At 41.9% G+C, this 17406-nt stretch overlaps 1 protein-coding gene across 15 annotated transcripts in view; it reads left to right on the top strand.

Annotated features, from left to right (window-relative positions):
• AP2B1 (adaptor related protein complex 2 subunit beta 1) overlaps positions 1-17406 on the top strand; it is a 153451-nt gene that overhangs the window by 76583 nt on the left and 59462 nt on the right. For 8 of the 15 annotated variants that reach the window (XM_008271129.5, XM_089317385.1, XM_008271132.5 and 5 more), the window contains 3 exons: positions 1937-2129; positions 13570-13611; positions 14427-14573. In XM_008271129.5, coding sequence (XP_008269351.1) covers positions 1937-2129; positions 13570-13611; positions 14427-14573 — 382 coding nt within the window. The remainder of the gene's footprint in view (positions 1-1936; positions 2130-13569; positions 13612-14426; positions 14574-17406) is intronic. The other 7 variants (XM_002719241.6, XM_089317387.1, XM_070061057.2 and 4 more) reach the window with 1 other exon arrangement.

The following is a 17406-nucleotide window of genomic DNA, read 5'->3' as shown; positions in this document are numbered from 1 at the left end:
TGTCACATCTCCCAAGTAGTCAACACGGTAATGTTTGTTAACTGGTCAAGAACCATGTCCACTACACAGGAGACAGAAAAACCAAGCAGACACTTGATGTACTGAAACTATGTAGAATAAAAAATTGACCAATTGATAGGCACTCCCACTGAAGCTCCCAATACCCAGACCTTGATGGACCCTCCCCTTGGGGACCCCTCCTGGCAAGCAGAAATCTGTTTCTCAATAAAATCTGCTTTCACTTGCCTTGTTTACTTGCTTTTCACTTGCCTCCCACCCTCTGATTACTGTCTGTGGCATAATTTTCTTTTTTTTTTTTTTTTTCAAAAATCTATTTATTTAAAAGGCAGAGTTACCAAGGAGGGGGGGCAGAGAGAGAGAAGAGAGGAGGGGAGGGGACTGAAGAGGAGAGGAGAGGAAAGAGACACTTTCCTTCCACTCACTGGTTCACTCCAAATGGTCTCAATGGCCAGGGCCGGGCCAGACTAGACCTAGGAACTTGGGCCATCTTCCACTGCTTTCCCAGGCCATTAGCAGAGACCTGGATCAGAAACTGCGCAACTGGGACTCAAACTGGCACCCATGTGGGACACTGGCATTGCATGCAGCGACTTTATCCACTAGGCCACAACACTGGCCCCTGTGTCATAATTCTTCATTGCTGTGAGACAAAGAAATGACTGCAGACTTCTCTAACAATATCATTATCATTTTATTAATGAGAAACCTTTGTTTCAGAGAAATTGTCACTTACTCATAATTACGCAAGTAGCGATTAGTGGAACTAAGACTTGATCTGTTAGACTTCTGATTCTAGATCTCCTGTTCTTACCACATCACCATCCTGTCCCTATCCTTGGTGATTTTACCTTAGGTGTGTGTATGAGTATATGAATTTCTCCCCAAATTTACTTCTTTAGCAGTCATTGCCAGTCCTTGTCCTTAACTATCTGTTGGACTTCCCTACTTGTTTTTCTTATTTGAAACTTAGCAGAATAGAGGACTGTGAGCATCTTATTTTTCATATCACCCCTCCCCATAGATTCTTTTTTTAAAAAAAAAGATTTATTTTTTTATTTAAAAGGTGGAGTTAAGAGAGAGAGTGTTTGCTTCTGTCCTGTTGTTCACACTCCAGATGGCTACAGCGGCAAGGGCTGGGCCCAAGTAGAAGCCAGGAGCCTGGAGTTTCATCTGTGATTCCCACATGGATGTAGAGGCTGGAAGACTTGGGCCATTTTCTGCTGCTTTCTGGGGTGCTTTAGATGGGAGCTAGATCGGAAGTGGAGCAGCTGGGACTTGAACCTGTACCCAGATGGGATATTGGCATCACAGACAGCATCGTAATCCACTATGCCACAGTGCTGCCCCCCGCCCATGATTTTTTATATTTTACATTTTATTTGGGAGGAGGTACATACACAAAGATAGAGAAATCTTCCATTCACTGATTCATTCCCAAAATGTCCATAGCAGCCAAGGCGGGCCAGCTTGAAGTCTGGAAATCAGGTCTCATGTGGGTGACAGGGATCAGGTTACTTGATCCATCACCTGCTACCTCCCAGAGTATACATTTGTAGGAATCTGGACTCAGAAGCAGAGCTGGGACTTGAACCCAGGCACTCCCTATGGATGCAGGTACCCCAAGCAGTGTGCTGATAGCTGTGTCAGATACCCACCCCTCCCCTATGATGATTAGGGTCATCACTGATATTTTGCATCTTCTTTTTTGTTTACTCCCTGTTGTTTGATTATTCATTCTCCTTTCTCCTCTATGTTCATCTCTTGTCAAAACCTATGTAGTTTTATTTTTAAGAATGCATTTGTTAATTGAATTTTTATGCTCTTTTATAGTTATATATCTGACATTTATATGTTGCCTTGTAGTTGTGTCTCAGACAAAACTGATTTTTTTTCTCTTGTTTGTATGTGACTGCAGCACTGATGCAGGTGACAGTCCTGTTGGCACCACAACTGCAAGTAACCTGGAACAGCCGCAGGTTATCCCCTCTCAAGGTGACCTTCTGGGGGATCTTTTAAACCTTGACCTTGGTCCTCCTGTCAATGTGCCACAAGTGTCTTCCATGCAGATGGGAGCAGTAGACCTCTTGGGAGGAGGACTAGATAGTCTGGTAAGCATCCTTTTTCCCCATTTCTTTTGGTTATTTTTAGTTCTTCATATGCTAGAGAGTTTTAAATTATTCAGCTTTTTGGAACTTGATCTTTCCTTGATGAGCAGTAATGGCCTTTGAGAAATGACAGGATTATCTGTCTTTAGAGAGTTGATTATAATACTGTTCCTCATACAGGGTATGTCTGCTAGTATATGAGATTATTTTGTTGTCTTGCCTCTAAATAGAACTTTTGATATTCAGTAATATTAATATTTAACATCCTTTCCAGATTTTATTATTGCTCCTGCTTAACTCTGGATAACCCCCTGTAAATTCTTTTGACCTAGACTGCATTAAAGTGACCTCTTATACATCATCTTATTTCAAGACTTTCCAACCTCTTTTTATATTTTATTGGTTTATACCTGTCTAATTCTAAAAAGGTTTTGAGACAGCTATTTGAGCCATTTTTGTGTAAAAAAAAAAATAAGTACCTTTATTACAGTTGGAAAGGACTCCACCTTCTCTGCCCTGTCATACTTCCAATTTAATTAGCTTCCAGGATTCTAATACTAAAAGGCTCCAATGACCAGAAATATCTGTGATTATGTATCACCAGTGAGAACCAAAATTATTTTTTGTTGGTGAATAGATAAATGAGAAATACTAAGGGATGACCTTTAATCTGTGGAGCAAAGGCCAAAAAAAATAACTGGTCTCATGACATGGCTCTCTGCTTGCTACTTACCTCTGGTGGAATTAGAGAGCCTCTTACAGCAAGACACTTGCAAGTGAAATGCGTGTCAACCTGATGATTATAAAGATGCCCAACAGATTGATTTATTTTCTGACATCATTGGGGGGCAGATACCATCAATACAAAAATACATGTTCTTAGCGATTACATAAACAAAGCAGCCTCCGTCTCTACTATGCATACTGGCATCTTCTACTTTATGAGCGGTATTGTGTCTGGGGTTTATGCCAGACAGTACAGGATTGTTTTATTTTTCAGCTGGCAGAGATTCTAAGGAAATAGGGTTACAGTCATGTTTCTTTGGTTTTTGCTAATGGAAAGTCACTACTTCCAGAATCTCTTTACTGACCAAGCTGTGTACTTTAGCTTATATTGACAGAAATGAGTGCTCCTGTTGTCTTTCTTGGGAATATAAGCATTTGCTTTTCATATTCATGTCTTTAGTAAACAGGATTGATTTCTGACACAAACAGAATAGCTTCCTCATGTGGTCATTCTGCATTTTTTGTATAGCCTCCTTACAGACCCAGGGGACTGACAAGTGAATATTTAAGTATTTCTGGAGGGACCCAGCAATTCTCTATAAAATTAAAATAGCTCTTTGGGCACCAGGTTCTCATCCTGGTTGCTCCTCTTCCAGTCCAGCTTTCTGCTGTGGTCTGGGATAGCAGTGGGCCCAAGTGCATGGGCCCCTGCACCCACCTGGGAGACCAGGAAGAAATCCTGGCTCCTGGCTTTGAATTGGCGCAGCTCCGGCCGTCACAGCCATTTGGAGAGTGAACCAACGGAAGGAAGGCCTTTTTCTCTCTCTCTCTCTCTCACTGTCTGTAAACTCTACCTGTCAAATAAATAAATAAAAAATCTAAGTAAAATAGCTCCTTTATTCTGTTGACATATCAACCACAACTTGAGAATATTGCCTCCTCTTAATGTTTCTGACTTAGTACTCCCTTGGTGCCTTCCCACTTGACACTTTGAACCTAAGAGTGACTAAGAGGGATTTGGTGACAAGCAAGTTTGGAGGGGAGAAGGAGGCCTTGCATTTTGATGTTACCAGGCCCACTCTATTTTCTTGATTCACTTTAGCTAAGAGATATGTCCATTTCATTTTGCCAGCTCCTCAAACCAGTTAGTTTTGTACACATTTTGCATAGTTGTCTAATCATCTGTGAGCATTCTCACAAGTATTGCTTTAGGTAGAAAAGCTATTAGAACTTGCTTGGGTTGTAGAGGCAGCCATTGCCACATAGGAAGCTTATTCTTTTTTCTTTTCTTTCTGTGAGAATATTTTTAGGGGAGTAGTGAAGTAAGTTGGTTTTCCAGCCTGGATTTCTAGATATTATATGGTCTTTGCTAGCTGTGCCCTCTAATATTCCCATGTAACTCTGCAGCTTTTCCTGAGTGGAGAATTTTAAATGGTGTTCTTGATGGTACTGCTTCAGAAAGTTGTTTCCAGCTTATTATGGGGTTCAAATATATCTCAGAAACCAAAATTAGAAGGAATAAAAGCCCGTATTTTTTGCCCCGGATCTGTTTGTGGTTAAATACATGTTCACTAAGAGAGCCACAATTCGTTTAAAGAACATCATAAGTAATGTCCAAATCTGCTTGTGTGGAGGATGGCTTCCTTAATCAATAATTGACTGTGCCACTTTTAAAACACCTTTACTGGGGGCCAGCACTGTGGTGTAGCAGGTAAAGCCACATCCCTTGTGGGCACTGGTTCTAGACACGGCTGTTCCACTTCTGATCCAGTTCCCCACTAGTGTGTCTGGGAAAGCAACAGAAGATGGCCCAACTCCTTGGGCCCCTGCACCCACATGGGAGACCCAGAAGGGGCTGCTGGTTCCTGGCTTTGGACCAGCCCAGCTCTGACCGTTATGGCCATTTGGGGAGTGAACCAGTGGTTGGTGGATCTCTCTCTCTCTCTCTTCCTCTCCCTCTTTCTCTCTCCCTCCATAGCTCTGCCTTTCAAATAAAATCTTAAAAAGAAATTTAAAAATTTTAAGTCTTTAATGTTCTTGTGAAAATTGACTGATTTAAAGAGAAAGATAATCCTCAAAATTGTCCCTGAATCTGTGTGGATAGTGCGATTTCTTGACTGCATCCTTGTCTTAAGAGCAGTACTTCTCAAAATGTACCGTAGGGGATGGCCATTTCATGCAGTGGTTAAGATGCTGCTTGAGATGCCTGTATCCCATATGGGAGGGCCTGGGTTGAGTCCTGGCTCCACTCCTGCTTCCAGCTAATGTGAACTTTGGGAGATAGCAGGTGATAGCTCAAGTAGTTGGGTCTGTGCCACTCATGTGAAGTTCCTAGCTCTTAGATTCCAGCTGACCTATACCAGCTATTGCACAGGCATTTGGAGAAAGAAGCAATGGATGGGAGATCTCTCTTTGTCCACCTCTACATTAAAAAAAATATTATCAATGTTTGGGTCCAAGAGCAATTAAATCTTCTGGGGGATGTGACCTATATTGGCTGTTTTTAAGTTATCCAAGTTATTTTAATTTTGCAGCCAGAGTTGAGAATATGAGTCAAATGAAATTCAAAATGGAGAGTTAGATAGAAATGTTAAAAGATGATCTCACTGGAGCTGGCAGTGTGGCATAGCAAGTTAAATCGCCACCTGAGATGCTGGCATGCTGTATGGGCACTCGTTTTTCTGTCCCAGCTGTTCCACTTTCAATCCAGCTCCCTACTGATGGCCTGGGAAAGCAGCAAAGGATATCTCAAATAGTTGGACCCCTACCACCTACCTGGGAGACCCTTATGAAGATCCTGGCTTTTGTCTGGCCCAGCCCTGGCCATTGCAGCCATTGAGGAGTGAACCAGCAGATTAAAGATCTCATTGTGTCTCCTTCTCTCTTTCTCTCTCTCTAACTTTGTCTTTCAAATAAATATTTAAAACACACACACAAATCGATCTCTAAACTAAGACAGTAATTTCCACAAAAAAAGTTATATTCTGGTGAGCCTCTTTGGCCCCTTATACTGTAACAGACATCTCTGACACTGTTTATTTTTTTATAAAGAAATAGGCATGGCTCTTTAATTTTTCTTTTAAAAGATTTGTTTGTTTTATTATTTGAAAGGCAGAGTTACAGAGAGGTGTAGACAGAGAGAGAGGTCTTTCATCTGCTGGTTCGCTCCCTAGATGGCTGCAACAACCAGAGCTGTGCCGATCTGAAGGCAGGAGCCAGGATTCTTCTGGGTCTCCCACGCAGGTCCAGGTACCTAAGGACTTTGATCATCTTCCACTGCTTTCCCAGTCTATAGCAGAGAGCTGGATCAGCCAGGACTCAAACCAGCACCTATATGGAATGCCGGTACTGCAGGCAACACCTGGACACTATCTTTACTCTTCCCCTCCTCCCCAGGGTATTTTTCCATTGTGCTTTTCTATTAGGAGATTCAATCTGTCAAATTAGCAAGTAACTGAATTTAACTAATTTAGATGGAGTAGCTCAGTCCCAGGGTCCTTTTTCCCCTTGCTCATTTTATGTAATTGGATACTGAAAATTGAGAACATTTCATATTTTGGATTGTCTATCCAATTTTGTTCTTCCATCTTAGCACTTTATATTCATTAGAAGAAATTCTTTTCTTTTTATATCTAGGCGATAGTTCCATTAGATCTTGTTCTTCATCTTTCATTGTCATACTTGTGAAATTTGAGATTTAGTGAATTGTGACCTTTTGCCAGAACTGCCATATTCAGTTAATTGATTCATCAATTAATTACTGTTTGCCACAACAAACCTGAATGCCCAGCCATCAATAATAGTTAGTGAAAACATCTGTGATTCTTAAACCAAAGGAGAGTAAGATGGGGGATTGCTGTGATGTAGAGAAAACACATCCCATGACTCCCAGATGATTGATTCTTGTATGCTTTTTTTAAGGAGGCTGTCACCTTCAAAAATCATTGTTATAGACAGAGCTTTTAAAATGGCATGCCCTTTTGGCACACAACTTGAGTCAAAATGGGTTTCTTACATGTTCTTGTCAATCTCCTTGTTGGAGCGTGCCCATCCTTATTCTGTGCCTGCCCTTCTGGTTGTTCTCTTGTGAGTGTATTCTACAGATACTTTCCTTCTTTTCTGTTAGTATAAATATAACCGTCACCTTGATGTGGAGTGAATTCAGCTGATGTAACTTATGTGGTTGATCTGTTCTACACACAGAGTGTGATCATATGGTAATAGTATACCTGAATAGGTGTAGGCCTGTGAATGTGGTCAGCGGGATTTTGTTTGTTTGTTTGTTTGTTTGTTTTAGAAGCTGCAAAGACAGGTGTTTCTGTTTTGCTTTGTATGAAACTGCAAGTTTCCATTCTAGTGAGCAAAGACAAATGATACATACGTATGTAGTGAGGTAGTACATGTTGTGAGGGATGCAGAACTTCCCCTGTGGGTTTTTACTGTTCTCAACAGTGAATTCTGTCTGACATAAGGAACCTAAAGTGACCGCTCTAAGGAAGTTTTGCCCCTTGTCAGGAAGTTAACCTCTTCGCACCCATACTTTTCTGATGGAAGCCTTTTTTTTCTTTTTTACCTTTTGTATGATCTTAACATTTTTGTACTTTTCCATGACAATTTTTCTCTCTCATCAGTTTGTTTAACAGCTTTTGTATAGTTAGTCTTTTCACCGATTTGATGAGTTATTTTATGATTTTCAGAAAAGCTCTTTGAAGATAAAATTAAAGTTGCAGTCCAGTAACTAAAAAAACATATTTTTACCTTGGAGATGCTCTGTGCCTTCTAAATTCCAAACCATGATAGAAATAAACACAGATTGATTTTTGATGCCATTAGAATTTTCAAAACAATTATTGTCTGTGATAGAAATCATACATTGACTCCTGAGTAACAGCTATTGATGAGCTGTGTGTCAGATGTATGCCTTAGATTCCCTTCAGTTCAGTAACTTTTTTTTTTTTTTTTTTTTTTTTTTTGACAGGCAGAGTGGACAGTGAGAGAGAGAGACAGAGAGAAAGGTCTTCCTTTGCCGTTGGTTCACCCTCCAATGGCCGCCGCGGCCGGCGCGCTGCGGCCGGCGCACCGCGCTGATCCGATGGCAGGAGCCAGGAGCCAGGTGCTTTTCCTGGTCTCCCATGGGGTGCAGGGCCCAAGCACCTGGGCCATCCTCCACTGCACTCCCTGGCCACAGCAGAGGGCTGGCCTGGAAGAGGGGCAACCGGGACAGAATCCGGCGCCCCGACCGGGACTAGAACCCGGTGTGCCGGCGCCGCTAGGCGGAGGATTAGCCTACTGAGCCGCGGCGCCGGCCCTCAGTTCAGTAACTTCTGAAAAGGATCAGTAAAAGAAATGAAACGGCTACAAAGGAACACAGGAATTGCTGAGCTTCAGGTCTACACCTGGGGCTGGTATTGTGAAGGAGAGGAAGTTACCACTTGCAATGCTGGCATCCCATTTCAGGGTCCTGGTTCAAGTCCCACCTACTCTGCTTCTGATCCAGCTCCCTGCGAATGTGCCTGGGAGGACATCAGAAGATGACCTAAGTACTTAGTTCCTTTTTACTCGCGTGGGAGATTTCCATTGTTTTGGGCTCTTGGCTTTGGCCTGGCCTAGCCCTAGCTGTTGAGGCCATGTGGGGAGTAAGCCAACTGATGGAAGATCTGTCTGTGTCTGTTTCCCTCCCTCTCTCTCCCTTCCTCCCTGTATGTGTTTGTGTGTGTGTGTGTGTGTGTGTGTATCCTTCCCTGCCTCTTTGTCACTCTTCCTTTCAAGTAAATAAGTAAAATTTTAAATAAAAAAATAAAGATCTACACCTGTAATTAAGAGAATGTTTTTAGATAACCAGCAAACTGTGCAGTTTTAGAAGCAATGTACCTTGGGGCCAGTGTTGTGGCCTAGTAGGTTAAGCTTCTGCCTTGTGGTGCCAGCATCCCATATGGGTATTGGTTCAAGTCCCAGCTGATCCATTTCCGATCCAGCTCCCCGCTAATGGGCTGGGAAGGCAATGGAAGATGGCCCAAGTGCTTGGGCCCCTGCTACCCATGTGGGAGGACCTGGAAGAAGCTCCTGGCTCCTGGCTTCAGATTGGCCCAGCTCCCGCCATTGCAGCCATTTGGGAAGTAAATCAGTGGTTGGAAGATCTCTCTCTCTGTCTCTCTCTCTCTCTTTGTGTCTGTCTGTCTGTCTTTCCATCTTTATCTGTAACTCTGCTTCTCAAGTAAGTAAGGAAATCTTAAAAAAAAAGAAGAAGAAACAGTGTACCTTAAAGGAGGTAACCCAGGTCAGTCACTGATAAAATGGGAATTTTTTTCTTTTCTTAGAGTCAAGCAAACTTCTTCCTTAGAGAAAGTCAATCTTGGATATATGAGCTATTAGTCTGTTAACTAGTAATCTGTTACAGTATTCTGCCATTGAACGACGGCATTTCCTTTGGTATCTGTAGGTGAGCTAGAGCCTGTGAACAGGCTCTTGGACTTTCTGTTCTCTGTGGCTCTGTTGCAGAGCTCATGTAACTGTTGAAATCATCTTAGTGCATAAGTTATAGCCAATCACCAGCAAATAACTATTTCCCACCCAATTACTGTGTTAACAGTGCAGTGACACATTGTGTAGCTCAACACCAACTGAGTCCCTTGCAACACTACTTTAGGCACGGTAAAGGGACTGTTCTTTGCAGTAGTTGAATGTCAGTAGTATTCTCAGTGCCATTATATGGCTACAACTCCTGTGGCTTGCCTTGTGGTTAGATTAGGGACTGACTGAACTATACCACCAGCAGAAAATTTGGACTTAAGTATCAACTAAAAACTTTCAGGAAAATTCTACTCAGTTTTCATCATTTGAAATATTCTTTTCCTGAAATTAGTGCCTCTCCCACCTCCTTTTCTGTATCCTAATTTAGTTAGCTTAGAAATGACAGCCTCATTAAGGTAATCATGGAGACAATGGAAAGTGGGCAACCATAAAAGACACTTAAAACAAGTATTAAGACATCTAAGATTGAGATTGAAGTTATATCCTGCACAATTACTCCTTTTCATTCCTAGCTCTTACCAGCTCACTGGATAACAGAAATCTCTCTGAATTTTATAACTTCTAGTTTGATTTATTTTGTGTCTTACCTGCTAAGTATGGGCTTGGGGTATTTCCAAACTGATGAAACTGACTCCAAATAATACCAGCATCTGAACTGTAATGGTTAATGTCTAATTCAGGCTAATACACAAAAACTTTCCTAGTTACTTGTTCAACTTTCTGTCTCTTTCTTTTCATTAATAACTGCTTCATCCTGCTTGTCACCACAGTTAGGTGAGGCCACTAGTGGGAAATGTGACTTCCATCTGCGCGGACATCTCCTTATTAGTCAGTTCCTGCCATTATTGTGCTGTTACCTTGCCACATTCTCAGGGAAGAGGAGACCTTCCTTTGTTATCCTTTTCAGATAAGAGGGAAGATGTGGAATAAACTTTGAATAAGCTACAGTCTTGCTAGTTAGAAAGCACTGAAATTGGCTACTCCCTTTGCTCTGGGCATAGCATAATTAGATGAACTTTACATTGCTGGCTACATGCCTCTGATACAATTTGGTCTGTGTCTGTCAAATCAGAGTTCTTGATTCTAGCTGAGTTGTATCTGATACACTTAATGGAAAAGGGGTATCAGGATTGCTTTTCAATTTCTCCATGGTTTTTAGTAAAATCAAGCAGCATGAGGAGGAGACAACTGTCAGCTTTGTCTAACCAAGATAACAATCAAAGATAAAATGAAATTTCAGAAAGTAAGAACTATCAAGGGACTTTATTTCTTTTGTTTTAAACATCACCAGTGAGTACCTTTACACAATGCCATTCATTGAACTTAGCATATTTGATAAAGCTATTGTTTCCTTTTGTGTTTGTTTTTTCTTTCTCCCCATTGAATGTCAACCAGTTCCTTAAAGAATTCTCTTTCAAGCTTGGATGGTGTGGCTGGGCAGACAGGGAAAGTGGAGGAGGGGAACAGCAAGTCACAAAGTCATCAAACCACGTCAAAGAGTCAGGACAAATAAGGCATTTTGTAGAGCCCCTTCTGTGGTTTTGTTTTCAGCCTTTCCTTTCTGAGAAAATAATTTTTCTTTCTGCTCAAATTTTCATGTCCTTTTTATTCAGAAATAAACTCCAAAGCCATTTCTGAACAGAGATGTCTTATCCAACTCCAAATAATAATTCATTTTCTAAGGCAGTGTTTTTTTTGTTTGTTTGTTTTTTAAGATTTTGTTGATTTATTTGAGAGGTAGAGTTATAGACAGAGGGAGAGACAGAGAGAAAGGTCTTCCATCCACTGGTTCACTCCTCAAATGCCTGCAACGGCTGGAGCTGAGCCAATCAGGAGCCAGGAGCTTCTTTCTGGTCTCCCACATGGGTGCAGGGACCCAAGCACTTGGGCCATCTTCTACTGCTTTCCCAGGCCATAGCAGAGAGCTAGATTGGAAGAGGGGCAGCCATGACTAGAACCAGTGCCTATATGGGATACTGTGGTGCAGCCAGAGGATTAACCTACTTCACTACAGTGCCGGCCCCTAAGGCAGTATTTTCAAAATGGCTGTATATTAGAATCAATGGGGAGAGCTTTTCAGAATGCTGGTGCACAGGCTACACTTCAGAACAGTCAAATCACTGCTTCTGTATCTGGGTGAGACTCAAGCATTAGCATTTTCTAGAGTACCTTACTTCCTTCTCTCCCCCTTCACCGCTCCCACCCCAGTCTTAGTCTGTGAAACCTCCCGGTTTTTATGAAAGGGAAATTAAAGGCCTCCCATAATCACACTTACTTGGAATAATTTAAAACACACACATACTCTGTGTTCCATTCTTAGCTGGACTGCTGTCTTCCTGATCATGCTTTTGTTGATGCTTTTTCAGCCTTTGTTCAGAATATTTGAAAAAATGCTCCTGCCCCAGTTTTGCTCTTTATAATCCCTCCCATTGTACTCCCACACCGTTTCTTCTTGGAAGCTTCTCTGCATTATCTCTCAACCAGAAGGAGGTTCTTCCTTTCAGAACCTCCCTCTTTTGCTTTGGTGTGTTCTGTGTAGTTTCACACTCGTGTTGTGTTTCGCCTGCCAGTTTGCAAAGTCTGGTTCTTAGCTATCTATGTAGTCTTCTCATGGTTTTTCTTTATATCCTCCATAATGCATTGCATCCAGTAAGTGTCATATCAGTGTTTGAATAAAAGGAATTTCATGCTTTTCAGATGTCATGCTGCAGATGTGCTATTCTAGAACCAGGGAGAAAGCAGATATGTGATATTTTTTCTATTTGCTTTCATACCTTTCCAGTTTTTCAGATTCTGGCTGGGGTGACCTTTTTACTCACTTGAACATATGACTTTCATCCCATGTTCACCCGTGAGATAATCTTCAGGAATCAGGTTCTGGAAATGCTGATTTGGAGTGCTCTGTATTTTAGTGCAGAGCGTGCTTACCAGTGCCAGTGATGGAGCACCTGCCGGATTGTTTTCTATCGTGGTTGAGATGGAATTTTGTTGTAGGCTCCATTATTTTTTACTGTAGATTGAATTTTAGATTTTGCCAGTTACATATTAGCACCTGTTCTTAAAGAAGATAGGTAAATCCTCTTTCCCAAATCTTGAAGATACAATACAATTTTGTTATTTTGATGCAAACACAGCACAGTGGTCTCCAAATTTCTACAAGCAGTCAAGGAAAATGTTTAGATTTTTTGCCAACAAGGCCTCAAGTCATTTGGTGACTCAATGATGTGTTTTAGATATGCAGTGAAAAACAGAGGCAAAGCTAATGTGCAACTGTAGAAAAAAGAAAGTAGCTTTTGCTTTTAGTAGTACCAGTGGTTGTATATATGTGTGTTTACATTTCTTGCATGCTAGCTATTTTCAACTTTAGTTCTTTAATGTTTTTGTCATGGAAAACTGACTTTAGGGTAAAATATATTTATTAGAGCCCTGAGAAAAAAGGCAAGACTAAGACCATGGGGGATTATTTTCCTATCAGCTAGCTAATTCAGTTAGTCTAGTTCTTTAATGCTTATCATCCTTGAAAATGATCCACCCAAATAAATCATAGCATTTCTCCAGATTAGTATTGACTGTGAGAGATATTTGAAGCATTGCATGCATCTTTCCACCTTCTCCCCAAGTAGGATATCTTCCTATCCCAGCTATTTTCTTTCCTAGGAACATTCTTAATTCTAAAACCATTTTTGTTCCACCTGTAATTTTTGAAGTTTGAAATATTGGTTTGGTTACCACCTTCTCAGTGGGGCAGCAAGTGTCATAGATCAAAGAATATTTTAGTTTTTCTTTGCTTTTCCTTTTTACTCCTCCTTAAATTTCCTTTAAAAAATATTCAAAACTTTGCTGCCTGGGGACACAGCTTCTTTGAATATACAGTCTCTTTAAATCCTGTTTGAGTTTGTGCCTATGTACCCTGGTAGAAAGATTGGATCTGAAACATCCCTGAGATGTCCCAGCTCCATCTTCTTTCCAGGTTTTCTCAGAACTCCCCACAAAATCACTACCACTACTTGGTTCCCCTAAGACATATTTCTTTACAATCTAGAGTTTCTTTAGGCTTGGGGAGACAAGTCGAATGGCATGTATATCCAGCAACTTGGTAGAGCAATTTACAGATTCTATATGGGCATCTAGTACTTAGCTAAATGAACTCTACCTCTCTCTCCTCTCTCTCCTTTCTCTCTTTCAGCTTGGCAGTGACCTTGGCGGGGGCATTGGAGGAAGTCCGGCAGTAAGTGCCATCCATTTATTTCACCATGGGAAGCACTGCCCCCCCGTTTGATGCCTTTCCAATGCACACATTATCAGACCAGCCACTGCTGCCCTCTAGCACTGCACACCAGAACCTCTGTAGCAGTATGTGAGGAGTAGAGAATAGGATAGGGTTACTTGAGAATCTTTGGGGTCAGGTACTACATGTAGTATAGGAACATCTTTAGGGACTGACGTTCTGCTGCCTATAGAGATCTTTCTTTCTGACATTAAAGACCTAAAGGAAATGGAACCTCCCATCTTGACTGGAGAATGCTTGGTGTCATCAAGGAAGAACTTGACTCAGCTGACTTAGAGTGAGACTCTCCTCACTGTGAGTTAGTTTGGGGGATGTGAATATCATCTCCCCCAGAAGAGCCTCCCACTAGATACTTATGTCTAAACAGAGACTTGGCTGAATCCAGTTGCAAATGGAATTGCTTAAGTCGGATGCTTCTCCTTCTTTCTGTAGAAACAAACTCCCCGTTTGTTAGAGTATCTGTAGGCCTTTGGCACAGAATCATGGAAGCTAAAATTGGAAACAAATAGGCAAAGTCTTGGATCACTGTTCCTGTGTCCTACTGAGTACTCTGTTGATGAAGCTTCTAGAGTGTATGTGTATCTTACAGTGATAAAAAATTGTGATGATTAAAAAGACATAGAAGATTCTAATTCAGTTCCTAAGACTTAAAATTATAGTGTTATTGGTTTATTGGTACTGTTAAAATATGTTGCATGATATTAGGGATTATTAATCTGTTCTTCCTGGTTACTCCCTTCCTTTTTTTCCTACAGGTGGGACAATCTTTCATCCCCTCATCAGTGCCTGCAACCTTTGCTCCTTCACCTACTCCTGCTGTGGTCAGCAGTGGTCTGAATGACCTGTTTGAACTCTCCACAGGGATAGGCATGGCACCTGGTGGATATGTGGCTCCTAAGGCTGTAAGTAGAGTTAACATGGCAAAACTCTATTTAAGGGGTAGTACCCAAATTTCTTCTTCTTCTTCTTCTTCTTTTTTTTTTTTTTTTTTTTGACAGGCAGAGTGGATAGTGAGAGAGAAAGACACAGAGAGAAAGGTCTTCCTTTTTGCCGTTGGTTCACCCTCCAATGGCCGCCACAGCTGGCGCGCTGCGGCTGGCGCACCTCATTGATCCGAAGGCAGGAGCCAGGTGCTTCTCCTGATCTCCCACGGGTACAGGGCCCAAGCACTTGGGCCATCCTCCACTGCCTTCCCGGACCACAGCAGAGAGCTAGCCTGGAAGAGGGGCAACCAGGACAGAATCCGGCGCCCCAATTGGGACTAGAACCCCGTGTGCCGGCGCCGCTAGGTGGAGGATTAGCCTATTGAGCCACGGCGCCGGCCACTTTTCCTCATTTCTAACGTTTATTTTACTTTCACTGATACTAAGTCTAGGGTTCGGAGCCTTGCTCTGAAGGATTTAAAAGGAAGATGAAAAGTAGCTTCAAACTAAGCAATAAGAATCACCATTAGCAGCCTTGTTAAACATTTTTATAATTAAACTTGAAGAAAATTAGAAATGTTTGACTTTTATTCTCATGTTTAGAAGTATTGTCTAGATTGTCAACATTGCAGTCAATCTAGTGAGAATCTGGTGTACAGTGTACCCAGATTGGGGACAGAATACAATAGAGAAAAATTCACATTTTTACTTCTCATTCCTTCCATTCCTCTTTTTCCACTGGTATTAAATATGGATTCTAGAGTACATTGCTCCAGTTTGGTTTTCAGTATTTTAGTGTACCTGTCAGAGTTCTGATTTTGGTTCATGTTGTTAGGGTTCTTCCAGTCTCAGCCTTGCTTGATGTTGCTGAGATGAAAATTCAAAAGGGGGCGGGGGCTGGTGCTGTGGCATGGTAGGTTAAGCCTCCACCTGCTGCGCTGCCATCCCATATGGGTGCTGGTTTGATTGCCAGCTGCTCTACTTCTGATCTATCTCCCTCCTAGTTTGGGAAAATTTGCCTCCTAATTTTACTGGGAAAGCATTAGAAGATGGCCCTAGTGCTTGACCCTTGCACCCACTTGTAAGACCCTGAGGAGGCTCCTGGCTCCAGGCTTCGGATTGGCCTACCTCCAGCCATTGCAGCCATTTGGGGAGTGAACCAGCAGATGAAAGACCTCTCTCGGTCTCTCCCTTTCTCTGTCTTTAACTTTCTGCCTCTCAAGTAAATAAATAACTCTTTAAAAACAAAAAATTCAAAAAGGGAAACTCCATGCAAATGAATCTCACGTAAGCCCTTGGGAACAGTTCCATCCAGCTAGGCTGGGCTTCACTTAATATACTCTTGCCTTTCTGAAGACCACATGCCTGGTTGCTTTCTGAATTCTGTATGTTTTCTTCTGACTGCTTGTGTAGAATTCCTGCTGTAAAGCAGTTGTCTATTCCAAGAGTCATAACTCTGTAAAGCAGATTATCCATTGCAAAGGATAACCAAAAATATGATTCAAAATTAAGCCATAATGTATTGGTACAACTCAGTACCTTGTGTAGGTTTTACTGTGTCAAATATTATTACACACACTTTAGGTCATTCATTAACAGATTATCTGATGTGCTCATTTACGAACATAAAAGTAATACAAACAGATGACCAATTTAAGTAATATAGAAATATATGAGGCCGGCACCGTGGCTCAACAGGCTAATCCTCCGCCTTGTGGTGCCGGCACACCGGGTTCTAGTCCTGGTCAGGGCGCTGGATGCTGTCCCAGTTGCCCCTCTTCCAGGCCAGCTCTCTACTGTGGCCAGGGAAGGCAGTGGAGGATGGCCCAAGTGCTTGGGCCCTGCACCCCATGGGAGACCAGGAGAAGCACCTGGCTCCTGCCATTGGATCAGCGCGGTGCGCCGGCTGCAGCGTGCTGGCCGCGGCAGCCATTGGAGGGTGAACCAACGGCAAAGGAAGACCTTTCTCTGTGTCTCTGTCACTGTCCACTCTGCCTGTCCAAAAAAAAATTTAAAAAAAAGAAGAGCACAAGCTCTCACAGGTAATGTAGATGTAATCTCACTTGCTAGAGTTGCTGAGTTCTAGAAAAAATTGCTAAATAAAGGGGTGAAATTAAAAAAAAAAAAATATATGATGAGAAATTAAATTGTCCCCTGCTCCCACTTCTCCCTATATAGCCACTATTAACTTTCTCATATGTTCTTTCAAAAGAAAAAAGTATCTTAAAATTTATTTATATCTTTGAAAGTGAGAGTTAGAGGGGCCAGATTCTTCTGTCCACTAGTTCACTCCCCAAATGGCCTCAATAGTCAGTGCTGGGCCAGGCCAGAGCCAGGAGCTAGGAGCTTCTTCTAGGTCTCCCACATGGATGGCAGGAGCCCAAGCACTTGGGCTATCTTCTCTTTTCCCATGCCATTAACAGGATGTTGGACTGGAAGTGGAACAGCCGAGACTTGAATCAGTGCCCACATGGGATGTTGCCATTGCAGGCAGTGGCTTAACCTACTCTACAACATGACACTGGACCCCAAAAGAGCATTTTGTGATTGTTTGATTTTTCTCCCCCCCCCCCTTTTTTTTAAAGTGTGGCTGAGTATATGATTGTTCACCATCCACAGACTCTTGGGTATCCTGTGTTACATGGTCAGGATTACTTATGAATTTAATGACTTTTAAAATCTGTTGGCATTTTTAAAACTGTACAGGCCAGAAAGGTCATGTGTCTGAGGTGAGGGATGGGTAATGAATCAATTAGAGAGACTAGGCATTAGATTATTTGAGCAGCACTTGAATATTTACTAGAAACTGTAG

The sequence above is a fragment of the Oryctolagus cuniculus genome, chromosome 17, assembly GCF_051225735.1.
Source record: "Oryctolagus cuniculus isolate XC-2025 breed Fujian yellow rabbit chromosome 17, ASM5122573v1, whole genome shotgun sequence".
Taxonomy (NCBI): domain Eukaryota; kingdom Metazoa; phylum Chordata; class Mammalia; order Lagomorpha; family Leporidae; genus Oryctolagus; species Oryctolagus cuniculus.
This window is presented reverse-complemented; position numbering and strand designations above follow the sequence as displayed.